This window comes from Capsicum annuum, chromosome 8 (assembly GCF_002878395.1).
Source record: "Capsicum annuum cultivar UCD-10X-F1 chromosome 8, UCD10Xv1.1, whole genome shotgun sequence".
NCBI classification, from domain to species: Eukaryota; Viridiplantae; Streptophyta; class Magnoliopsida; order Solanales; family Solanaceae; genus Capsicum; species Capsicum annuum.
The window spans coordinates 144736185-144762910 of NC_061118.1; the positions used below are offsets into that span (position 1 = coordinate 144736185).

The following is a 26726-nucleotide window of genomic DNA, read 5'->3' on the forward strand; positions in this document are numbered from 1 at the left end:
ATGAGAGTTTTTGTAATAAGTGAAACTTAAATTGTGGTTTTGTGTAATTTTTAATTTAAAAATAACGTAAAAAATAAATGAGTTAAAATGTTTGAGGAACTCGTAGTTTTTTTAAAAAAAAGAAAAACTCTAATGTTAAGTATAACATTCGTACTTTGAACTATTTCCACTTCATTTCATGTACATTTTGTTTTGATTTTTTCACTCTTTTAAGAATTTGATAACAATCGGAAACAAAAATTTTGGTTTTCGATTCTAAAAGGGTAGATTCTTGTTCCAAATTTTGAGATATATAATTAAAATAATTGTAACTCTTAATCTTTTCTTTTTCATAAAATAATGGTGATAATGAGTTTTGGTCAAAAAGACATACTGTATTTGTTTGTATAAAGCTGCATGCAGTATGAATTCCTAGGAACAGTTGGAAAATTAGCAAAATCCACACTTGTACACATGTTTTTGTGTGTGTAATTGCATGCGTATAAAGTAAACAATTCATTCAAATTCATCAACAAATGGTCTAAGATAAAATATCTCTTCATAGATTATGTAGGAAAAGAAGTGAAAAACTAGAAGCATATACCTACTAATAGTTTAATTACCTAAACATTAGTTTTCTAGTTTATGTACAAACACAACAATAAGAAAACAGCTATGATTATTCCTACTGCGTCTCAAAATTCCAAACAAGTTACATGTATGAATTCTTATGAACCATGTTGTTTGCTCCAATACGGCTAATCTCCGTCAAAATATTATAGAGTTCTAGATAAAAATAAAATGCCTTAGAAGTTATATTATGTTCGAACAGAATAAGAAATATCACAAAGTAAAAGAAAACAAAAAGAAGACACACAGATTTACGTGGAAACCCTTGACGGGAAAAACCACGGGCAGAGGCGGAGGAATTCACTATAATGGAGAGGAGTACAATGAGGAGACGAAAGTCTCAATGACGTATAAATACCGTCCAAAACAACCCACTAAATCGCACTTACATAATACGTGCGTACAAATAAATCCTAGGCCCAAAAACATACAGATCCCCATACGCTACCACCACAGACCCCATAAAAAATCACAAACATGAGTCACACCGCGAACATTTCAAGACCCGAATCAACAGAATTTGGGCTACAAACTCTAACAAGTTATTTATATGTTGTGGCATATATCACAGGAACAAAAAAGTTAGAAATAATAGCATAGAAAACCTCTAGCATGGGACATAGTGGAGTGTACAATAAATATAGTAGTAATTTATTTTCCAAACAAAGAAAAAGATATACTAGCTTTTAGGCTATAGTACAAATAACAACTATTAATTAAAAAGACAAGAAACAACTAAAAACACCAAACCATTGTGATTATATTATTCCCCCTGGCCACATTTTTCTAGGTGAAAACTTGTTGTTTCTCTCTTTCTCATAGACATAAGCACATTCTTAATGTCCTCTTAACTATTATAAGAAGCAAAGCCTGCACAAGATTCACTAACATCTTGGCTCATGGATGCTGCAATTTCAAAGGAAAATGGTGCAAGATCAAGAAGTTTTCGGAACGAAGACTACAGCAATAGAAGAGTGTTCTTGAGGAGCTATCCACTTCACTGGGGAGGTTCAGTGGAAGATGGAGAAAACAAAGAAGGGGAGGCTGCACCAGTAATGCCAACAAGTGAAGAGAAGACTTTCATGAAGAAAATAGTTATAGCAGTTTTTCGTTGGAAAGGAGAAAAAGCTTTAATCTTTCGAAGGATTAAGCATAAGGTCACAGTTTACTTCATTACTTGTCTTCCTGTTGGATTCAAAGCTCCTACAGCAATGATTTCAGCTTAATACTATCATTTTGTCTACCAAAGAGCTTCTATCAATAGCTGAAATTCCACCGATTTTACTAAGCATATATCGTTCACAGTCACGTGTTCTAATTAAGTAAAACTAAAAGGCATGAACAGAAGAGTGGAAATAGTAAGATGGATGCTATCTTGAATAGAAATATGTACCTTGGTTTTGTAGAAAATAAGAGCACTTCTCTTGTCATGTACCTGAATAAGCAAACCTCCCATATGCTTAAAACTGATCTGCCTGTTAAATTGGTTCAAGCTGCCAGAAATAGCTTAGAAACTCAGGAAAACGCCAAGTTTATCAGCATAGCTGTATGTGCAAACATGATTATTTGATGCGATAATCACTAATTTCAACAATTATTTGAAAGAAAGAGTATGATTTTGTTGGATAGCGGATCAACCATAAAACTATGTTGAAACCTTTGTAGTTACCATGCATGTTGTGCACTAACAAATTCTGATTCTGTACCTGACAATTATTGCTTTCACAGAGAGTAAAAACTCCGGAACAAGAATTTTATTTCAGAATAAAGAGTTCAGACTACTTGTCTATGAACATATATTGGTACTACAACAAAAATTTTCTTTAAAACAAGTCTTGAGGTCTGATATACTCCAACTTGTAGCTAGGACAGGAGCTTGTAGCCCACCCCCACTCCACCGTGACTACCACCTCCCATAATAAAGAAAATGGAGTTTCTTTTCCACTCTTGCCATATGTTCAATCACAGAGGCAATAACACCTTCTGGCACAATAGGAGATCGGATAGAGTCTTTCCATGCCTATCGATTCTTCTTGAGCAGTTCACACCTCCATCTAGGATATTACGAACCACAATATTAAGAGAATGAATCCCTCTGACTTCATAAATCTCCACCTCAACACGTTCACTGACCCATTTGTCTCTTCTTTCAATATCATCAGAAGTGGGAAAAGGAGAGGAATTAAGAAGACTTGAGACAACTTTTTCCACCCATTCTTGAGTTACAATCTTCTTTAACCTTTCAATATCTGGAGGAAAATATGGGATAAGGGAAAGGTTTACATCATCCCCTTTATCACCAGCTCTGCTATGTGCAATATCATAGAGAGGAATCTTCCTGTCATGTGGAGCAGGGGCGAGCTGAATTCGTGGTGCACCTTCTTTGTGATTCAAAGTAGTTTCTGTTGGAAGTGATTGCAGGACTGACTCGTGGAAAGAACAGGTTTGGATTATGTTATTAGGGCTAGCCAGATCATCTGATTGTGTAATTTTGTTTCTTGTTGCTGTCATATGCCACTGGACATCTTTACGGTTTACCTGAAAGATAATAGAGAACTCATTAAAACTTATTCTATACATTAATTAGCAATAACGCATCAGGCAACCATTGAAAGTTCAATAGGACAAGGTAGGAACCACCTTACAATAGGAGAGAACTTTTGTTCTTTTCTGTCAATAGCTATAGGAGAAAATCTAATAATTAACTTCTAGCAAAGTGTACATATCATAACAGAGTATCAGTAAAGAGATTGAATGTCATTCTGTTGTCATGCATAAACACACACACAAGCACACACACATGACCACATATATGCACACACACATATATATAGTATGAGAGAGAGACGGAGAGATATAGATATACCAATGATTTCTCAAGAATGATCTCTTTTTTGTGTCCAGTGCTGCCATACAATAAAAGAGGAAGTAGAGCATTAATACATGTCATAGAAATATGTTTTCAACATACGGACGTATTAAATGAACTGAGGCAGGAAGATTGAGACACCTATCCATATTAAAAAGAAGACAAGGTACATGTTATGGAAATATGTTTTGACATAATCAAGAAGGGGTATTAAGTCTAGCAAGAGAAAAACTGAGGGGGATATACTGAGAAGCTGAGACACATTTATTATCAGGCGATAACATGTGATCATATAACATGAAATAAATGATATTTCAAGACTTTGATCATTGGTGACCACGAAAACCAAAGACAGTGCTGCAAATGCAAAAAACTCAAGTACACATTATTTAGGTAATGGTTCAATATACTCAGATTGATGCTGAATCGAAAAGTAGTATTAAAAGTTAAAACTAGGTGCTTGAGTGAAGAAACTGCTCTATTAAATGACATGTGAATGGATATTACAACTTCCAAATTGAAGATAACAGTGCAAATCATATTACACATTACTTGAGTGCATAGCATGCCATGAAGTCCCTTTACCTGATGAGAGGGATCCTTCACGAAAGAAAAACCACTATTTAACATCGATCTGCATGATAGGTGTCTATTGGAAAGAAAATTTCCTAATTTTCTAGCTATCTAATACTAAGAAATACTTTCAACAGCTTAACTATTGATTAATGAATATAATAGAAACTATTTTTGAGGCACCATGCACAAGAAAATTTACTCAGAGCAGTTTTCATTTCTACAATCTTCCGAAATATGACACAATAAATGATATGAATAGGACCTGATACCGCCACCACCAGCAGGTCCATTTGTATATAATGCTATGAACTCTTTTGTAAAGTGGATTGCTTGTTCCTTGTTCTCAAATAAACCATCCATTCGTAATCTAATATCCTGACTGTCCCTCTGCAGATCTTCATCTATGCTGGCAGCTTTCAGGCTATCCAGTCCAATGATATAGGAAACTATATGTTTGCTTATGCCAGGGAATACTTCTTCCATCCATGATCTTACCTAAAAAGAAGGCAATTAAAAATTAAAATCGAAACACTAAACTTTTTACTCTAGCATTCCAGGAGACAAGAATAAAACCATAATAGCAGTCCATGGATGAGAAGTAAAGACTGTTTACCAAAAAATCAGCGGCTTTAGCACGTTTAACACACTGATATCCACCATAGGATATCTCTCCCCATCCTTTCCACCCCTTTTCCTAAATGAGGCAGTCACCAAGTTAGAATATACATAAGCATCCATCAATCCAGCTAAATTAAAAAAACCGTTACCGATAAAGAACACTTGCTCAAGGAAAATGGAAAGGAGATGATACTGTGAGAAGATAGTGATCTTAAAAGTACCAATTCACCTTTAATGAACTAATCAAATGAGATTATAGTGGTGCTACTGTGTAAGGGAAATACATCCATTAAAAGGTTATGGTCTAATAAGATGGTAAACAGAGTAAAAATATAACATTATATTAGGAGGGTACCAAAATCCCAATTAACTGTAAATGGAAGTGTTAGTGAGGGAATTGTCCAATGATGCATGGATTCAACAGATTCTATCTTGTTTTGGTTCATGAGATTAGGGGCAAAGCAGCAGATGATATCAAAAAACTGGTTACAATTATATCTTTGGGCTCTTAAAATTATGACAATCCAAGATCAAAACAAAATTTTAACGAGTGGGTGCAATGGGGTGTTGAGCTTACAAAAAGCATAAGTTATTTAACCAAATGTTGCTTTTGGGACCACATGACAACAGAAAGGAAGAAATCCCTCCACTTTCTCTGTACATGAACAAAGAGATTACCTTGGAGGCCAGCAGCAGCAGTTTACTAGGAGCTGATGCAGATGGCTTAGCCCCAGCACAGAGAACTTTACTGCTTGATAATGTCTGAAATGAAACATCTTGAAAATCTACAACCTGAGCAAGGAAAAGACAAGGTCCTAACACACCTCTTCTCTGCTTTAAGCTTGCTATATGCTTCCCCTAATCAATCTAGATAGAAAATAAACTTGCAAACATTTACCACATCTGGGGTTATGTAGCTACTAGGATCCCCCACTTCATACAGAAGCTGCTCGGCACATGTGCTGGGATTCAAAACCCCACCACTGCTTTCTGCTTTTGCTATGCATACCTTCCCATCAAAGCTGACTTCCGCAAAAGGAAGAGACAAATCTAGGAGATCTTGCAAAGATATATCACGGTATTTATCTCCTACAGTGACAAAGTGCAGTCAATGAGTTACAGGTGAAGTGACATAGAAATAGAGTCAGCGTCAAAAACTCAGAACCATAAGTAAGGGAAGCCAAAGACAAATACTAAATAAACAGGAACCAAAATTGTACACGGTTCAATGGGTGATACGTAGAGAAAAATAAAGTTCTCAAAGTGCATGTTTACTGGAACAAGTGGAAGGCAACCCCTCCAACCTCAAGACTCCACCACAATATACACACACCATACTCCCTATGAATGAAAGGTGCCCATTCCTGAACCAATGAAAGGTTCACCTGGATGCATATAGTATCCTCCAGTAAGTTGACAACCACATTCTAGCAGGTGGCCAGCCAGTGAACCTTGGGAAAGCAGTTGCAAGTCATTCCAGTTCCACCCGAGCTCATATACCTGATGATCATAATAGGGACCTTCAGATATTTTTTACTAAAGAAAGTTGTAACTAATTTCAGTATTATTACATCAGCATAATTTTGTCAATATAGCATTGAAGAACTAGGCACTAACCCACAAATAGTGACAGAAATGAGAAATGTATAACTACAAAATAAATCCAATTCGCTTCACATTAAGCCAAAGCTAGTCCCTAGGAAGAGAGTCTTCTGCCTAATTTTTAATCTACCCCAGTTGGCGATTTTGCTCATACACCACATAAAACAGCAAGCTTGTTATTTTTCCCATCCAGCGTCAACACAAGTGAAATGTACTCAAACTTTAGTTAGTGTTAAGATATCACTAAAAGCATCTTTTCTATCTGGTCTTTCAACTCTGATAATTTTTCACACACACAAGGAAAAAGAAAAGAACCTTCCAGTCTATTACAGTATAAGATCAGCACCGGACGAGGCATGTAGCGAAGATCAAAAAAAACACACAAACATGCCCCAATGATTGTGCATGCAAAGACCTCACAGGGCTTTTGCTTCTTTCACTTACGTATTACAAGATAGCTTTGAATCATTTCCACCAGTAAGTGGCAACAAGAAGGCAGTTTCCACCTTATAACTCAGGCTGGAGCTAATTTGATATTAAGATGAAAAAATGCCCATCCTTGTAACAGTGTTACGCCAGTGGAAAATTGCAGGTGTCGAAATGTCTTTTTTTATGCTTCCATTATAGCAATAGGTATACTTTGACCAGTCAAAAGAAAATGAAAAAAGAAAGCAAACTTTGTGGTACATGAATTTGACTTTGTAAACAAATTTCAATTTTACATAATAGCAATTTTCAGTTGCTTAAGATGTGGAAAGGTGAGTAGTTTTTTATCAGCTGTTACTCTCAGAAAGGAATTGACTCTAAATTATACCGTAGTACTATATTTGGTACAAGTGAAAAGATAAATGTAAGTGCCAGGAAATGAAAAAGGAATCTACTGTCATACCATTGGGGCTAAGAATAAGGAAGCATCAGCAACTCGAGAAGTAATAATGACATTCGGTCTGAATTTCTGAAGACATTCAACAATAGGAGCTGCTCCCAGATACACACTAACATCCTGCAGAAAAAAGTAAGTTACTATAATCATAATACTTAAGTAACCGAGGATCTGCAGAAGAAGATGAAATGATAATGATCACTCTATTAAAATTTAACATATGAGCCCACCTAGAAGCATCAGAAAAATAAGAAACAAGACCTGCACAGCACAATTTTTGTACTTGACGGAATAAATGATGCTGACATGTACCATTGTAAATACTGTATATTACCAAAATCTTACATCAACATGTTTAAGGTGCTCGTCCGAATCTGAATGTATCCCAAAAGAATTCTATAAGTATGATATGGTTTTTCAGCTCAGAGGAAGAATGTGGAGATGGCAGTCATTACAAAGGCAATTAGTACATCAGCTTATTTTATCTTTCATATTCGAACTTACCTGATCTGACAACAGCAACTTGATGAGCCAGACCAACAGTTATAGAGATGCCCAGTCCACTTGCAAGTTGTAAAACTTCATCCCGCGCGCCAAATGGATCATCTATTCCCCATATTGCCAAAGAGAATATTTATTCTTTGAAGAAAACAAAGGCAATTCTCCACAAAAAAAAAGAGCTACAAATATAGAGGAGGGAAATTTAGGCATATCACATACTCGCACCCATGTTTGTAATAATGCAAACTCCATTCTCCACAGCCAACGGTAAAAGAAGTTGCATCCACTCCGAGACTGTACAACACTAGTAGTTTAATTTATCACCAAACAAGCAAATTATCACATTTATAGCATACTGAAGGAAAGACAAACCAGATAAAGGAACTTGGGATAACAAAGGTAACTGCTTAATAAGAAAAACATACTACGGGGATCATAGCCCTTGCCACCAGATTTCATGGCTTGATACCGCTCAGCGAGGGTGCGCTCTGCTAAGCATTCCAGCACTAGATAATCCAACTCCTTCACCCTCTGAAGTAGCTTTAAAGCTGCTATTGGCCGATCACCTCCAAACCCAGCACCACAACCAATGTAAACCTTTTCCTTTCGCCTTTGAGGATTCACCATCTGCAATTTCATGAATTATTAAACACGTGGGTGGTTTCTTTTCCCTCTTTTCATTACCATTGTCTGTAGTAATATTAAAAAACTAACCAGTCTGATCTCACAGTCATATATATCAGGTGTATCACCACCTAGTTCTTCCATTGAAACCTGATAATTAAAGCAACATAAACAACAACATAAAACAATTCATTCTCTTAAAATTGAAGCACTAAAGATAGAGAAAAGAGTGATCTATGGAGTTGAATATCTGATCATTGAATTCCAACCTGCTTCCTACTTTAATTTCTTAATGTAAAGAAAAAAAATCAGCATTTCAATTATCGACGACTACAAGAAATGGGCAACTGAAAAGGTACTGGTAAAGTTGTTATAATGTGACCAGGAGGTCACGGGTTCTAGCAATAAGGTGATGATGCATACAATAAGTCGCTTGTGGTTTGGCCCATCTCGGGATCCACTCATAGCGGGAGCATTAGTGCAACAGGCTGTCATTAACCAAGAAATGGGCAACTTCAATTAAGTCGAACCACCCGTTGTAATCGTTCAATCAATTCCTTCTATTTAACATTGATCCTAAACTCTTTCGCTTAGCTATTCACTTACCTATTAAAAGCCAAAAGTTGTACAAATATAAACTTTAATCACATAATTTCCAGAAAAAATCCAGATCAATCTTTAAACCACCACTTTTCCATGACCCTTATCATATAAACAATTATGGATTCGCAAAAAATAACTTAAAATAAAGACAAAAAAAGAAGGAAAAAAGAAACAACTTTGTTAGGAACATGATGCATAAAGGAAGTGGAATGCAAGAACAAAAAACGCAGCATAATGAAGAATTCAATTGAAAAAAAAAAAAAGATGAGAAAATGTTGAAATTACAGTTGAGATTGAAGAAGAAGATGCAGAGTTGGTCGAACTATCTGCCATTGATGAGTTTTTGTAATTCTCCTTCGCCGTCTAGTTATTAGTTAAAAGAATTCAAAGAGAATTTAGTCGCTGCTCCAACGTGGTGGCGTGGCAATGTATATCATCTAAATAAAGTAAGTGGCGACTTCTATTTTTTTCATCTGTCGGATTGATAATGATCTATTTATATATAATTGATTTGTCGGATTAATAATCGATGTGTTTATATATAAATCAAATCGATAAATGAGTCATTTCCCACAAAAAAAAATTAAAAAAATTGTAGTATATTTAATTAAAAAGAACCATTTAACAAAAATTCCTACAAAATATGGGACATTGATTATTGAAAAGGACAAACAAATAGAATCGTGGGAGTATTTATTTATTTGATTGGTACAGACAGTTGGAACACTTTGGATAAACACTAGATAATTACGTAACAGTCAACAGAAGCACATTTGTCCCCTCAAAAATGTAAAACTTACCTGTCTGACACTTTGGACTACATGTTTTGGCGGGGACCATACATATATACATACGTACATGGCTTTTCCAAAATGCTATACCATCCATTTATCTATAGCTGCTGCAATGTTTCTGTATTGTTGATATATACTCTCTACAATTGTTTGATATTCTTGAACTACTTACCTCTTCACACCATACAAAGGCATATTTATTGATAGAAAAGGAGAACCCCTCCAGAAAAATCTTTTAGCTCAGGGTTTGGTATGTGTTTTCTGTGTTGGTATTACACTAATGTAATGTGTTGTCCTACATGCCCAAATCTTTTGTGTATGTGTGTGTGTCCTGTAATGCATGCGTTTTTGCGTGCTGAATTTGTCTGTAAAATTCTCCTTGGATTTGCTTATAATTCTTTTTAATAATCAAGAATTGAAGCTTCTGCAAAATGGGTGTGATTGAGCTTTGTAGTGGCTTTTGTTTCTAGTGTGTGGACTCCAGCATTGTTATTTATTTTAGATGCCTAAATCTTTGTCTCAGTCAAGTTTTAAGTCTTATTCTTGCAATGTCTGGAAATTGGGCAATTGATACGCACATGCTCCTACTAGTGTAGAGCTAGAAATTATACTAGAGTATTCAAAAATGTCAAACCTACGATTTGAACCTATGACCTAAAGCAAATTTTGAACTCCCTAGGCCATTTCAATAGAACTTCCCACCATGTCAAGTGAATTCAGTTTTCCGCAATTTCCTCCATCCCTCTTAACAGCATATATATCACGAAAAACAACTGATTTTTGCCCTATTTGCACAGTAGGGGTTCAATAGAACTCCCTCCTCCTAGCTATCTCCACCCCCGGCTCCAACTGTCAAGCATAGTGGAACAAACAATTGCTGTTAATATCTCCTTTTTGCAGGTTCTTTGTTAATTTTATTTGTGTGTGTAGCTATTGTACATATTTGGGTTGTAAGGCTAAGGCATCTAAATTGATTTTGCAGTTTGGCACATTCAAAGAGTAGATGACCACCTTATCTCTAGCAGTTGGGAATGGTGGAAAATGCAGAAATGCAGAGGAACTCAGTTCTGAATTTGTGCCACATTTGTCACTTGGGAGTGAGTTTCTTAACAAAAGGTTGTATGGCCTGAATTTGAAGGATTTGGAAAGTCCCAAATTGAGGAAGAGGAAGAAGTTTCGCATGGGTGCTGCAATAAGAAAGTGGAAGAAGCATGATTACCCGTGGCCTGGTGATATCGATCCAGACACTAAAACACCCTTAAAGTATCTTTCCTACTTTAAGCCTCTTGATGAGAAACCGAAACCGGTCACACTTGCCTTTGAGAAGCCATTGCTTGATCTAGAGAAGCAGCTCATTGAGGTGACTTGCTAACATTTCATAATTACAATGTTCCATACGTATCTTATGCCATGGCATTAATGTATTGCTGAAATAAACTAAGTATATGGTGCAATGTGGCTACTTCATTATTATGGCTCCGGAAAGGTAGAATCTCGTGTTATTGACGGTAGTTTCCAGAATCAGAGAACTAATGTTTTATTCAACTCGTTTCTTGTTCAGGTATGTAGAATGGCCGAAGACACTGGATTAGATTTCACTGATCAGATTTATGCTTTGGAAGCCAAGTATCAGCAGGTAAATTCACCTGGCTTTTATAATAGGTAGCTGGTTGTGAAATTTGTGTTAGTTTGGAATTAATCTGATCTTAAAGAGGGTAACAATTTGTTAAACTTTGTTCTCCTAGTATTACCAACTTATGAGAATCTGTCTACTTTTTGCTTCTAAGGTTTTTATTGTTCATTATGCAAAGGACATTAGCTTATTATGGTGATATCTGTGTAAATGTAATTATTTGACCAACATTTTTCTGTTCCATTTGATACATATGCCATACTTTCAGGCCTTGAAGGATTTGTACACTCATTTGACACCCATCCAGCGGCTCCAAATTGCTCGACACCCTAATAGACCAACAGTTCTAAATCATATACTAAATATGATGGAGAAGGTATACCTTGTGATTTTCTTTTCACTATTAGTATCTGTCCTGACAAATCGAGGAATCTTACTCCTATGTTATGCATGAAGTGGGTAGAGCTCCATGGAGATCGTGCTGGTTATGATGATCCAGCCATGGTGACTGGCGTTGGGAGCACTGAACGTAGAAGTTACCTCTTCATTGGTCATCAAAAAAGGTAGAAATACAAAAGAAAACATCATGCGGAGCTTTGCAATGCCAACCCCTCATGGGTATGCTTCACGAATTCTCCTTCATAGCATTATTAGATTATCTAATGAGCACGGATTGTAATCACTAATTACTATCATTAAGCATTCCAAGTAATCTGTTCGATGGGCAATAACAGGTTAAATTGAAGTGCCTTTTTCATTAATCAAGTAACAAGCAAGGCTGAAGTTGTTGCTCGATACCCTCTCGACATGTTTCCATTTTAATTTCGTTGCTCATCTTCTCGGGGTTTGGAGAGTGTATGCACCGTTCAGTAGTTTAAATGGAATATTGTTTAATTTGATACCTCAAGTTGGCTCGGTAAAAAGATGGATTCATAACTACTAAATTTTCGCCTTGCAGCTACAGAAAGGCTTTGAGAATGATGAAATATGCTGATCATCATGGCTTCCCTATTGTTACATTCGTAGACACTCCAGGAGCTTTTGCTGATTTAAGATATGAAGAGCTAGGTCACGTGTGAGTAGACCTTGACTTTCAAATATTGCGTTATTAGATTACGTTTGATCAGGTTGAATCTATAATCACCTCCAATATTTTCATGTAGGGTGAGGCAATAGCCCACAATTTAAGGACAATGTTTGGGCTGAAAGTTCCAATCATAACGATTGTAACTGGTGAAGGTGGTTCAGGCGGCGCTCTTGCCATTGGATGTGCAAACAAGTTGTTAATGCTGGAAAACTCAGCATTTTATGTTGCCAGGTAAAGTTTGGTTCACTGAAATTTTTCCATAAATTTATTTTGCTACCTATCAGACATGTAAATTTGAAGAATAAGAAAAGTTCCAAGTTCAAAAACAAAAATGCTTTCAAAGGCATATAGTACTTGTTGTATGAGGACTTTCAAATGCGGAAACCCGGGAGTCTCAGCCGGTCGGGGCCAGGTCGGCTCCTAGGGCACTATTCACCTTGGGAGTGGTTCGGCCATCAAGCTACTTTGTGGGGTAGGGGACCAGACTGGTGACTGCTGCGGTTGTTATCTGCAGGGTTGTGCCTGCATAAATATAAGCAAGATATTAACTCTCAGCTTAATATACGAAGGAACTAAAAGATGTTGTATTAGCTTAAGAACACGGACACATTGTACATGTGTTGAGGCATAGATTTTGTAGTTGTTGATTTTACGCTTCTTACGTTGTTTCATAACTTCATTGAATATATCGGTCTTTGCCATATCTTTACAAAGTCTATGTTTCTCTGACCAGTCCTGAAGCTTGTGCTGCAATATTATGGAAGTCTTCACAAGCAGCTCCAAAGGTATATGACAAATAGTTGTTCAAATTTGTGAAAAAAAAAATGGTTTATCATTACCAAACTTTGATTGAATAGGCAGCTGAGAAACTGAGGATCACAGCTCAGGAACATTACAGGCTCAAGATAGCGGATGCAATTATTCCAGTAAGAACTCTTACCATCTATATACTTTTCACCTTTATACTTGATTTGGTTTTAGAGCGGAAAAATTTGGAATCCATAGTGAAGACCCTTACTATAAATGCTTGCTTCGTTTGTCATTTCTTGCAGGAGCCTCTCGGTGGTGCACATGCTGATCCTTTCTGGGCATCTCAGCAGATTAAACATGCTATTCTCGAGGCCATGAGGGTAATACCTTCTCTGTCTATGGAAACAGACCAGAGGCTAATTCTTTGCTTAGCCAAAAAAAAGTAACTATATTGACACATGCGAAAATATCAACGAATTACCAAAGGCCTTCCACATTGTGTCATAGATGGACGGGGGTTAATTAGATGTTAGAATTCCACTTCTGTGAGATGAGATGCGATAGGATGCCAACGTATTGATCCAGTGTTTTCTTGCTTACTCTATCCAATGATGAATTTTAACATTTTAGGCCATTCCACTATGGCCTCTTGAGATACAGGAACTTGGCAGGATGAATTCTGAACAATTGCTTCACCAATGGATGCTTAAATTTCGTTATATTGGAGGTTTCCAAGAGGGCATTCAGGTTGAAACTGAAAGGAAGCGCAATATGAAGCCATCCGAGGCTAAAACACGGCCTGCTGATCTTGAATCAGAGCTTGCAGATCTTAGGAAGAAGATTCTAGAAGCCAAGGGACCATCTGATCCCATTACTACCCAAGCCCTTAAGAAGCTACCAGAAGATCTAGACACTGAGTTAACTAAAGCATTCATAGCTATGGGCTCGGATGATAGGATTGAATTTCTTAAATTAGAGATGCCAAGAGCTCCTATTCCAAATCAACCACTTAACAAGTCTTTGCAGGAGAAAGCCGATAAGATTATGCAAGAATTTAAGCAGAAGTTGTCACAACCTGGGGCATATCTCGGTTTAAAGCAAAAGCTTCACACCGTGAACGTGGCTAACAGGTTCATCAAGCTGAAGAATAAAAGTGAAAAACTAAAAACTGAAGTTAATCAGAAAATTCCAACTACTGTAAAAGCCAAGATAGACTGTTTGAAGACAGCTACAGAAAAGCTAACAATGGGACTCTTTGGATACAGAGTTTGCGGAGGAAGTTGAAGAAGCAAAGAAAGAGCTGGCGGATGTTCTAAGATCAACCAACCTGGAAATAGTCGGCACGTGCAAAAGGACCATTGCTGCTCCTCCAGAATTGAAAGAGGAGTTGGCAAAGGTAAATGAGGAGATTAAGGAGGAGATTCAAAGTGCAGTGACTAGATCAGGTCTTAGTGAAAAGATTGAAGAGCTGAAGGCGGAGATTTTGAAGGATCCCAGTTCAAAAAGGTAAAAGAACTGGAAACTGAGATCAAGGAGACTATTGCTGCTGCCCTCAGCGTCACCCCGGTGAAAAAAAAGGTTGATAGTTTGAGGGAGGAACTGGCATCACTCACCAAAGATAATGTGGAAAATAAAGTTGTTGCAGAAAATGGAAGATGGTGAAACTAGCTCCTGAGTTTCTCCTTGTGCTAGTTTGGACAGAAGCACTTGTGATTTGGAAGAGTTTTTTATGGCCACCCTGAGATATTGTAGGTATATTGGTGTGATCTGCACTTGGATGATTTTGTAATTTGTACTTGTAAATTGTAACATATATACGGATTGCAGATATAAAGTTGGTTAACAGGATAATATGCATGTCCATTTTCTTCTTATGTATTTCGTTTTATTCTTCTTCGAGATTGAAAAAATATTGACAGAATCTGAGGAGCGTCATCGAGCTGTTTCCATAGATGTTTTGCACATCATAACTACAACATATGGATGATGCAAGTTACCCGATACATGCATGTGCTGGTGGGAGATCACAAGTATTGAATGCAGTAATTGAGGAGCGCACAAGCTCTCGAGCACTACCATCATTAAAAGAATGAACTGCCAAACATCTTCACAAATGGTCTCAAGTTATCTAAAGCTGCAACACCAATGCTTGTCTTCTTAACTTATTTTTGTCTATCTGCATCAGTAACCAAGTACCATGACATATTGGGGTTTAGTTAGTGGACTTCGAATATAGAGAAGTTGCAATATTATAATAAAAATATTACATGAACACATAGATTCTTCAATTTCAGTAAAATCAAGATTTGCTTTTGACACAATGCTCACTTCCCAAATATGTCACATAATATTAACACAATAACACTGTAATATCATCAGTTGCAAAGAGTTCAAAAACCATCATTCAAATATAGCAAAATATATCATCAGCAACTAGCTTAATAAGATGACCGAAATATCATTGATTTACTACTTACACACACACAATATATAGTATAAACTAATTCGCTCGAGTGTTTAGGACCATAATTATCCTCTTCGCCGGGTTTGCTACTAAATTATGACTCTGGCTATTTTATTCGAGGAAATGAGATCTCTTGTCCTCTTATAATTTGCCTACAAAAATGAACATCTGTTATAAAAAAAATATAAAACTGAAGAAAAAACAGTAAATGAACAATGAAAATGAGTAATTATTTCTTTCTTTACAAGAGTATGGAGTTTTGATAATAAACTCTACTAAATTGAATTCAGATTTTTCTCTTTTTTCGTACAACCTCATTGTGGTGATTAGAGACACCTCTAATATGACACGTTCAGTTGTATGATCAGTTGGCTAGTGTGTGGGGCTATTTTCTTCGGTGGAGACAATGTCATTTCTTCTACTGATAGAACGAATATGTTTATCTTATCGTCAAGTGCAACCATTTCAAATATCAACACAATCAAATGATCAAAGGCTTCCAATATATCTCGTGACAACAAAAATATATTATTTTAGAGTATATCAACGTTCAGTCTTCTATTTATATTTCATTGACCAATCCTTCCTAACTCACATCTTTATCTTTTTTTGTATTTTGAAGATTCAGAAAATATCGAATAGTCACCTGTCTCAGAGTCCTATTTGTGCAGTTACAATAAAAAGTCGGTGCTCTTAATTGCCAAAAATGCCAAATGGATCAGCCCATTTCAGAAAAAGCTATAAATACATTGACTTCTCTATTAACTTCGATAAATTTCTCTCCCCACGCCCTAGAATCCCCCTCCCCCTTTCCTTCGATTTTTAGGCGTAATTTTCGTTACATATTTTTTCCATTTCAGAGAATCACCGTCGCTTGCCGGAGTTGGTACATTCTGGCCGAGCTACATAATTTTTTGGATAATTCTTTAGTTTTCTCGGAGATACGTAGTTGGTGATGAATCAGAGACCACGATTTCAACCGCCAGGCATGGGCGGCCGTGGCGGCGGCGGGAGTATGCATCCAAATAGTAACCAAAATTTTCAATACAGAAATCCTCAGCAGTATATGCAGAGAGGTCCGACGCCCTATCAGCAGCAGCAGCAGCAGCAGCATTTTCAGAATCAGCTAACGCAGCAGCAGTGGCTTAGAAGAAACCAGTTGCCGTCTACTGATTCTCCCGTTGAAGAGGTTGAAAAGACTGTACAGTCCGAAGCCGTTGACCAGAGGTAGGGTTTCTTTGCTCCCTTCATTTTCACTTATTTATACATAGAATAATAGAGTAAGTGTGAGATTTAGTGAATTTGTAGTACGATGGAACCCTGGTTTGTCTTAAAACTCAGATTACTGAGTATTGTAGTGAAATGAGCCCAATAGACTGAATGGATGGATGATTACTTAGTCGCCTACTCGTGCCTAACTAGTTTGGGATTGATGCTAGTTTTTGTTGTTGTATCATGCGTAGAATGTAGAATTTATCGGAGGAGTTTAAAGTTATAGCTGAACGAGATTTCTGCTTCAGATTCAGATATCAGCTATTTTCTTGATTACTTTACGGCATGATTGGTACTTTCACTGAATTAGAGAGCTCTTGTTTGCACAGAAGTGGTTAATGAAGAAATCTGTCAAGTTAGAGATATTGGTTGAATTGTTGTTTTTTGTGCCTGCTGGTCATGATCTTAAAGCTAGCTGACTTATTTTTATAAATCACCTTCTTACCTAGACTAGTTTATGTCATCATGTGGGCTGGAATACAGGGAACTTGTTGATAGATGGGAAGAAAAGATTATTAATTAGTAGGACAATGTCAAGAGACTCTGATCAGTTTTCTCCTAGATTTCTGATGGGTTGTTTGTGGTTGTGGTTTGGGGAGGTGGGAGTCATTTCCTTAGATTGTTCGAGTCAAAGCCGGTCTGCTTTTAAGGATCAAAGCTTGTGACCTCAATATCATGTGTACATACACGACTCTTCATCTATATCAACATAAATTGTGGTTTGGTCCAATATCTTGTTCCAGTATAGCAGGTAATCTTGAATAGTTTATTATCAAAAAATAAGCTTTGGCCATGAATATGACGAAGCTCAAGCTAGAGTATTCAGCCTCTTGGTTTCTCAACTAGCCTTAGTAGACCAGAAATCTCATAATAATAACAGCATTACTTGTTTATTAGTTGAGAGGTTTAGGAAATATTCCATTTAGTAAAGAGGCTGTTTTTCAACATGCAAAATATTGGCAAGTCTAGTTTTCTTAAATGAAGTAATACGTATTTGTCCGACCAGCTATCTGATCATGTTAGCTTAGCAATAGGCTTGCTGTATACTACGACAAAAACAACATACCCAATATATTCCCTCAAAATGGGGTCTGGGGAGGGTAGTATGTATACAGTCTATACCACTACCTCAAAGGTGAGGTAGAGAGGCTGTTTCCAATAGACCCCCAGCTCAAGACCAAACAACATAGGAAAAGACATAATATAAGAACAAGAAACAAAAGGTAGTCACAAACAACAGTCAGTAACAAAACAACAAACAATAGCAGAAACAAGATTATCACCAAATAATACCACCAACAATCTACCCAACTTGCTAGATGCTACTTCCTCTTAAATTAATTTTATTCACCTATATTGTCCCTAAAAAGTTTCTTGTTACATTGTGGTCCACATACGCCAAATTGAAGTATTGGAGACAATGGGAGTGTTAGTACCTTTTCTTTTAACGGGGAAGGGAAGGTTTATTTCTCCTATTAACAGCAAACAGTATATTTTGAGGGAGGATATTTGTTCTCCCAAAACTTTCATTGGCTTATCATTTTTGATTGATAGAATTGGGACGTTTTTGAGTTTCATGTATCATGAGTTTGAATTATGTCATTTATTGTGTCGAACATATCTTAAGCCGTAGTGGGATTAATGATAAATCAATTCCTTTTCTTCCCTTTTCCCCTTTTTACAGTTCACAAGATTGGAAGGCTGGGTTGAAGACACCACTACCTGATACTCGATACAAAACAGAGGTAAACTGGAAATTGTTCTCTGTCTGTTTGGTTCACTGCATTGTATTCTCTTTGTTACAGAATGTTTGTTCTGTTCCTTCTCAATTTCAATTTTCATCTATCTATCTCATTCACATACACGCGAAAGAAATGAATCATAAGTCACATGTCGTAAGAAACGAGGTGTCCTTCTAGTATTTCATTAACTATTAGCTTGAAACTTGAGTCGTGAAATCTTTTCATAGAATACTTGCATGTAAAAAAAGTTCTTTTCTTTTGAGTGATCACCAATGTGATGGACCAAAGAAGAAGTAGGCTATCTTTTGTGACAAAGGGACTAATGTTACTCTTGCTGAGATTTTCCCTTAATTCTGACACTCCGGCTTATATCTCTGTCATTTGTCCCTCTTTGGCCTTCCTCACCCATGTTATTATTGATGTAACTCTGTAGTTGTGCACTTGAGGAACTTGTAAGTGCTCTTGCGCCTAATTTAATCCATTAGGAGAACGAGCTGATCTGACAATTAATTGGAAGTACAAAAACACATTGCTTATGTAGAGCTGCTGAAGATGTCATATTCCTCCAACAAGTGCTAGAAAGTGATGATGCTATATCCATATGATATGGTGCAGTAGCATTGTAAGCCTACATTAGTAATCATATATCTACATTTGTAATCTTCTACATGATTTTAACAGCCTTCGCCTCTAGGAATCTCTGGTACTTCCATTTCATGATTTTATTCCAGGATTAGCACATCATCATTGTGAATTATTCATACTAGTGCTAGAGTATGAGGCCATTCATTTGATGTGTAGCATTGCATTTTAAGTCTATGTTTATAATCTTCGACGTATTTTAACAGTATTTTGATGCATACTATAGAGTTTCTAGGGTATGATATTTTGCTCGCCGAATGTTGAGATGTGAGTCCTTCCTTGATGTGGTTTGTTTACTCCCTGATTGTTTTTTCTTTTCTTTTCTGGATCTAGAACTTCTGTAATTGTGTAGTGTTGTTTATGAGGTTATTTGTTCTGCATTACTGATTGTCTTGGCTGCTACTTTTTCTTGTAGGATGTAACAGCAACTAAGGGAAATGAATTTGAAGACTACTTTCTCAAGCGTGAACTGCTTATGGGAATTTATGAAAAGGGATTTGAGAGACCATCGCCAATCCAGGAGGAGAGCATTCCAATTGCTCTAACTGGAAGTGACATTTTGGCTAGGGCCAAAAATGGAACTGGGAAGACTGCTGCCTTCTGCATTCCTGCTTTAGAGAAAATTGATCAAGACAAGAATGCGATTCAAGGTTCTTATCTAAGCATTTTATAGTAGTTATACTGTGACCTCTCTAGTGCTTGTAGGTCTGCAAGTGAACTAAGCTTTGCATACCAGTTCATGTTGAGCATGGATTGAGTAGCTAGTAAAGCTTTGGTATAATCTGGCGCACAACTCCTTTACTAAGGGAGTTGAGTTAGGCGTGAAGTCCTTTAGGCCCCTCAATTAATAGTGGTCAAAGTCTGTTGGGGCTTTAAGTGCAAATTAGAAATAAAACGTGGTCTTTTACAAAGAAAACGCACAAGGAAAAATAAAATATACTCCCTCTGTCCCATTTTGAGTGTCACCTTTGATCGGGACAGAACTTAAGAAATAAGTAGACACTTTGTGAAGTTAACCAAATTGTCCTTTTTAGAAAAGTAAAAAAAGAAAAAGGAGTATTTTTAAAATTAGGTGGGACCAATAGGGTAAAAAAGGAAATGTGCCTTTAAATAGTTACCAAATAAGAAAAGACGATATTCTTTTTGGGAAGGACAAAAAAGGGAAGTTTGCCACATGAAATGGGAGGGAGGGAGTATATGTTTTTTCATAACCAAAAAGGAGTGTAAGCAACACGCTAGAAGGAGCAACAACAACAACATACCAATGTAATCCCACAAGTGGAGTACGGGGAAAGTAGTGTGTATGCATAACTTACCCCTACATCATAGAGATAGAGAGACTATTTCCAATAGACCCTCTGCTTAAAAAGACTTTGAAAGAGGGAAAACAGGAAAAAAGTAGTAATAACAATGAGATAGTGTGAAAAGGAAAACAATACACACCATAGAAAAGAAAGAACACTAACAACAACGAAATAAAGCCAGGTTAGAAGGAGAAAATGAAATATGTAATGCAACAAAATGTAACTAGTTGGATCAAAGAGTTGAAACAGCCATAATTAAGCGAAATATACCGTGTACTCTATCAATCTAGGTTAGAAACCGCCTTAAATTTCTGATTTAGATGAGAATATGCCTTTCTATATTATTTGGAGTTGGTTTTTTGTGGTGAAATTTTAATTTCTCATCCTAAGTAATAAAAATATATTCATAACACTTTTTAACAGTCCAATTTTTTACAATTTATTATATTAGTTTATGAACTATATTTTCTTTTTGGCTATTGTTGCTCTCTTAAAGACAGAGCCAACAACCTTTTTATCGTAGTACCTACAATAAGTGTTACTTGAGCAAGGCAAAGCCACAACCTGGCTTCAACAAAGCTTTAGGGCTTAGAGGGTTTGTGGATTGGCTTATTTTTAGGTGCTTTTGGCTTTTAAGCACTTTCTAATTTTGAAAGTGTTTGACAAAGACACAAAGTACTTTTAGCACCTTACTTGAGGCTTAAAAAGTACAAAAAAGAAATGCCAAAAGCCAAAGGTTAGTTGCTTCCAACTTTTGGCTTTTAGCTTATAAGTCACTTAAAAAAGTTGATCCAAATACCCCCTTAAGCGTGCTTCAGATATCCTTTGGCAACACCGCCTCAAGTGGAATCCCCTCTTTCTTTTTATAGGAATTGCAATGTAATGGTTTTCATATCGGCATATTACATTTAATCACCTAAGTCCTTAACAAGAAATCTCTTTTGGTTCTTGCAAATAAATATTCTGAATTTAAATTACCATATCGGAAGGAATTTTTCTTTTCCATATCATAATATTTGAATTAGATTCAAGCCCATGCTTATAAAATACTTGTTCCCAGAGTTTCATAAAAAAAATGTTTTTCCCAGAAAGAAGAAAAAATTTGATCTTGTAAACACATCATATACAGTATGAAGTTGACCTGGGTTTAATCTAGTTGAGTTCAGTTTTTCTTTGATGCTCAGCAGTTGTGAGCTTAAATTTGGGGCTGATATTGTCTCAATGCTTACATGCCATAGCAAGTTTTAGCTTAGAAACATGTGTTCCCGGCACTTCCTGTCATATATAGTCTATGTTGATACACATGAAATAGCGTGCTCTGAACGTCTTGCTTTTATTTTGATTTCGTGCAAGCTATTATTGATACAGTGTGCAATGATAGAGCTTATAATTGGTCCTAACTTCTAACATAGATTTAGCATCCCTGCAAATTAAGAGGAAAATGTGTAGTATTTACCCTAGTTGTGCAATTATACTTTGCTCTGTTTTAGTTTGTTTCTAACTGTTGGTCGGTGCCTCCATATGCAGTTGTTATTCTCGTCCCAACTCGAGAATTGGCCCTCCAAACATCTCAGGTTTGTAAAGAACTCGGGAAGCACCTAAAAATTGAAGTCATGGTTACCACTGGAGGGACTAGCTTAAAGGACGACATCATGAGACTCTATCAGCCAGTTCATTTACTTGTTGGAACTCCTGGAAGAATTCTTGACCTTGCAAAAAAGGGGGTGTGCATTTTGAAAGATTGCTCCATGCTTGTCATGGATGAGGTAATCCTTTCTTGAGTAAATAAAACAGATTATTAATGCCCCGTTATCTTCTGAAGAGATGTTTGAATGTTAAAGCCGATGACAAAATGTTTAAATTCTTTGATACCTTATTAGCTATAGAGTGCAATATAGGTGAAGTTTTAATCAATTCAGGATCTCTGAGGCACTCGGTTTCATTTTTGATGTTTAGAAACCAGCATTGCTTTGGGCTAGTTTACTTATGATTCTACCTCCAACCTACAAGTCTTAATGCAAGTTTCTTACATGCCGAGAACAAAATTTACCATGAGTCTATGACTACCTTACATGATTTCATTGGAATTCAATACATTATCACCCTCTTTTTTTTTCCTTCATGGCAAGACACCATATAGCCGGTTGTCTATCGGAAACAACCTCTCTGTCTCACCTCTGAGGTAGTGGTATGGACTGCGTACACTTACCCTCCCTAGATCCCACTTGGTGGGAATATACTGGTTATGTTGTTGTTTGTTTGTTGTTTTCAAGACACCATATGGAATTGTAATTCTAATTGTGTTTACTTTTGTCCTTCAGGCTGATAAGCTTCTTTCACCAGAATTCCAACCTTCCATTGAGCAGCTGATCCATTTCTTACCTGCAAATCGCCAGATTTTGATGTTTTCTGCAACATTCCCTGTTACTGTCAAGGACTTTAGAGATAGACATCTGCGCAAGCCATATGTTATCAACCTCATGGATGAACTTACACTCAAGGGTATTACACAATTTTATGCTTTTGTTGAAGAAAGGCAGAAGGTTCACTGCCTTAACACTCTCTTCTCAAAGGTAGTCCTAGTTTTACTATGGAATATAGGTGTTAAAATTGGTGGAATGTGCACATGCTAACCTGTTTCTATCTGTTTTACCGGTGCAGCTTCAAATTAACCAATCAATTATATTTTGCAACTCTGTAAATCGTGTGGAACTTCTTGCCAAGAAAATCACTGAGCTAGGCTTTTCATGCTTCTACATTCATGCTAAGATGCTTCAAGATCATAGGAACAGGGTGTTTCATGACTTCCGTAATGGTGCCTGCAGGAACCTTGTTTGTACTGGTATGATTAATACATCTGTTTATCTGGCATGGTTAATTATTTATGTGTTCACATGTTCAATATGAACTTCAGAATTCATTGTTATTCATTTATACTTCTAAGTACATAATAGTGCTTTGAAAGGTGCGGCTTATATACAGTTTTCTCTTCATAAGATGTTCTTACAGAGGCAAATATCATGAGAAATATTGATGCCGGGTGTATTGTGGTGTAACTTGTTTGGTTGCAAGTGCCCCATTGTTGGATCAGATTGCATGCACTTATTATCTTACCAAACACAGTGCTATATGTGGTTGCATCTTTTTAGTTTGTGTTGATCGGGTGAAATTTCCACCTCTTTGGGTTGTGTTTTGGTTGTGGGATGACTGTGGGGATCAAACTAGATGCTACTTGGAATTTATGCATTTCCTTGCTGGAATATGTGGCTTTACTGATATCTATTTCATGTCGCGATATTCTTGGTGTTGTTGAGCTATATTAAATGGTACGCCATTTATTGTTTTATTTTGTAATGAATGATTCTCACATTGGTCTTAGATTATGAATTTTGACTTTATCTTTCTTGATGCATGCCTAATCTCATTGATTCTTGTTCTTTTACCATGATCAGCTTGTATTCATGTGATATGATGTCTATTTTGTTATGATGTCTATTTTGTTGATTGTTTAGTAGCCTTGTTTTCTTTCATTATGGGACAGATTTGTTTACTAGAGGAATAGATATTCAAGCTGTCAACGTTGTTATCAATTTTGATTTCCCAAAGAACTCAGAAACGTACTTGCACAGGGTATGCACTACAGACCTTTGATCTTGCGTATTGACTTATCTATCTGTTTGTGCTATTTTCTCATTGATAATTTTTTTTTGTTGTTTTTTTGCAGGTAGGACGGTCAGGGAGATTTGGACACCTTGGTTTAGCTGTTAGCCTGGTTACTTATGAGGATCGCTTCAATCTGTATGCATTAATTATGTTCATCTCTTTTATGCTATCATTTAGTTTCCATGTGCTGGTTTCTGATGATACTGATTGTATCTATCTGACTGGCAGGTACAGAATTGAACAAGAACTAGGAACAGAGATCAAGCAAATTCCTCCACATATAGATCAAGCTATATATTGCCAGTGATCAGTTAGCTGCGGTTGATGGTGCTGCCAGTGGGTAAGTGATTAGAATAAAGATGTTTTGTGTATGCAGTTTGTTAAGTTACTGGATACAGCTTTCCAGAGAATTTTCTTTTGTGCAGTCCAGTCAGTTATATATCTCTTTGTTAGTTTTAGTTGCCCATTAATCTCGGGTAGTTTTTATTATTTGTATTGAAGGCAGTTAGCTGATATTCGGAATATTACTTTCTTATTCGGGTGCTTCTTCTTACAAAAAATTACTCTCTCTCATTTGATGTGTAGTATTACTCCATACTGGAAGTTGGGAGTAGGAGGATTACTGTGTGTTTCTCGCACTTTGCGACTAAAAGCTCCCTCTTGTTTTTCTGAATGATGCGGGTTTGCTCATTTGATAGGTAACACGTTTAGTTCATCAGATAAACATTTTCTTTATTAGTCTTCTTTACCTTGACCAATATAAGCTTTTCAGCGCTTGATCGGTCTATTCATGACGAAGTGCTGGCTTATTTTTAACTCTGCTGTTTGGGAAGTTCGATTCTGAAGGTGTTATTTTTCTAATAAGTTGAGTGCTGTAAAAATGACACTGGAAAGTATTAGAAAGGTTGGCAAAACAAAAAGGGTATGAAATAGAATCATTTAGTTTATGTAATGTTGCACCCAAGAGTGTGGCCTAGTGGTTCAAGGAAGCTGGGTTGAGCACCGTGAGGGCCCGGGTTCAATTCTCAACCTAGACAAACACTAGGTGATTTCTTCCCATCTGTTCTAGTGTTGGTGGACAGAGTTACTTGGTACCTGTTGTTGGTGGGAGGTGGCAGGTATCCCGTGGAATTAATCGAGGTGCGTGCAAGCTGGCCCGGACACCACGATTACTCAAAAAGAAGTTTATGTAATGTTAAACATCTAAAGTTCTTGAATGGAAAAAGACAACATCATGTTAAGTCTTTCTTAACTTCTTGTTTTGAGTTATCTTATTAAGCTTGTTTTGACAAGTGCACTTCCCTTTTACCTTCAAAACAAGTAGTAGAATAAATAATTTTTTTTGAGCACATACTTTCTTGCAGAGATGCCAGATTTCACTTTCTGAAGGTGTGCACTCTTGAGTTTAAAAGAGAAGACTTGGCAGGTTCATGGTTGCGGAACAACAAAGTGCATATTAGATTCGGGCTTCTAATGACTAAAGAATCAGGTGGTACATGTTGAACACTCAAATCAGTCCTCAGTAAATGGCTTGTCTTTTGTTGGGCATCTGGATTATTTAGTATTTGCCATTTGTAGTTGTTTCCTTGGCTCTGTATGTCTGTTGGGAACTGTGAGAGATTTGGCCGTTGTTTGGATCTGTGTATGCCGTGCACATGGGTTCAGTGTGCGGGCATTGCCGTGAAGAAGTGGTGCTTACGGATATAATGGAACATCTTAAGTGATGGAAAAGAGTTTGGTTGAATTGATTGTGAGATGAGGGACTTCCTTTTCCTTTTATAGCTTTTTCTGTATTGACAATGTTTCTTTTTGCTTTCTTCCTGGGTGTAGTAGTCAGATGTTTCTTTTTGCTTTCTTCCTGGGTGTAGTAGTCAGTTTGGCTGATTTTGAAGAGAGTATGATCCTATGGTAGCGCATTGTCTTTGTCTCTTGTCGTGGTGGATACTGTTTTGTTGTGACACCTTAAAAAGGTGGATATTTTGTTGCCAAAAAAGTTGGGGGATCTCCACAGCATTTAGTTTGGCTGCAAAATTCCGTCATTTTTTTTAGAGAATGTTGAAAACTATTTTTCATACAATTGTTTTGAGTTTAAACTTTATATTACTTGAGTAAACTTAAATATGTTATATAGTATCGGTACTAAATTAATTATCAAGGTATTATTTGATTTTTAATACTATATGAATACGAACATTTAGGGCTCGTTTGGTCATGGAAATTTTTTTCTTTTTTTCGGAAAATTTTTTAGGAGTTGAAAATTGTGGTGTTTGGCTATGAAAATTCAAAAAATAATTTCGGAAAACTTTTCTGAAAAGGGAAAACAGGTTTTTGTTGTTTTCACAATTTTTCAACTTTTATTATTGTTACATATAACCCTAATCTTTTAAATTTTTACATAAAACTTTTCTTATAACATTACTTTTTCAATAGTACATGTATTAGTTTTAAAGAATGAGGTAATTATAATTTCAAACTTAATGCTATCCTAAT

At 36.5% G+C, this 26726-nt stretch overlaps 2 protein-coding genes and 1 pseudogene across 3 annotated transcripts; 2 read left to right on the plus strand and 1 right to left on the minus strand.

Annotated features, from left to right (window-relative positions):
• Positions 1-2341: 2341 nt before the first annotated feature.
• On the minus strand, positions 2342-9549 carry LOC107839173. Its single transcript, XM_016682558.2, has 14 exons — positions 9171-9549; positions 8373-8432; positions 8084-8285; positions 7878-7952; positions 7662-7763; positions 7503-7531; positions 7164-7277; positions 6058-6172; positions 5571-5761; positions 5351-5464; positions 4668-4748; positions 4317-4549; positions 3476-3515; positions 2342-3147 (listed from the first exon to the last, which is right to left on the minus strand). The coding sequence occupies exons 1-14, from the start codon at positions 9216-9218 to the stop codon at positions 2572-2574; spliced, it is 1980 nt and encodes a 659-aa protein (XP_016538044.1). The 5' UTR covers positions 9219-9549; the 3' UTR covers positions 2342-2571.
• A 408-nt stretch (positions 9550-9957) lies between these two features.
• Positions 9958-15000, plus strand: LOC107839172 (annotated as a pseudogene).
• A 1213-nt stretch (positions 15001-16213) lies between these two features.
• Positions 16214-26334, plus strand: LOC107839171 (DEAD-box ATP-dependent RNA helicase 8). 2 transcript variants are annotated; one of them, XR_001665056.2, is made up of 11 exons: positions 16233-16840; positions 18570-18630; positions 19685-19919; positions 22101-22339; positions 22895-23146; positions 23235-23415; positions 24115-24203; positions 24298-24371; positions 24465-24576; positions 24822-24934; positions 25601-26334. XR_001665056.2 is itself a non-coding variant. In XM_016682557.2 (10 exons), the coding sequence occupies exons 1-9, from the start codon at positions 16569-16571 to the stop codon at positions 24541-24543; spliced, it is 1482 nt and encodes a 493-aa protein (XP_016538043.2). In that variant the 5' UTR covers positions 16214-16568; the 3' UTR covers positions 24544-24576; positions 25601-26334. The 2 variants fall into 2 exon arrangements, 1 of the variants encoding a protein (XP_016538043.2); XM_016682557.2 differs by lacking the exon at positions 24822-24934 and having other exon boundaries at positions 16214-16840.
• The last annotated feature ends 392 nt before the right edge of the window (positions 26335-26726 follow it).

Excerpts from the sequence above, each read along its gene's own strand:
- LOC107839173 (XM_016682558.2), bottom strand. The coding sequence starts at position 9,218 with ATGGCAGATAGTTCGACCAACTCTGCATCTTCTTCTTCAATCTCAACT. Across the intron at positions 4,749-5,350 it reads TGCTGCTGCTGGCCTCCAAG|GAAAAGGGGTGGAAAGGATG; the intron begins GTAATCTCTTTG and ends TGCCTCATTTAG. Across the intron at positions 3,516-4,316 it reads GCTGGTGGTGGCGGTATCAG|CACTGGACACAAAAAAGAGA; the intron begins GTCCTATTCATA and ends ATTGTATGGCAG.
- LOC107839171 (XM_016682557.2), top strand. The coding sequence starts at position 16,569 with ATGAATCAGAGACCACGATTTCAACCGCCAGGCATGGGCGGCCGTGGC. Across the intron at positions 16,841-18,569 it reads TCCGAAGCCGTTGACCAGAG|TTCACAAGATTGGAAGGCTG; the intron begins GTAGGGTTTCTT and ends CCCTTTTTACAG. Across the intron at positions 24,372-24,464 it reads TATGAGGATCGCTTCAATCT|GTACAGAATTGAACAAGAAC; the intron begins GTATGCATTAAT and ends TCTGACTGGCAG.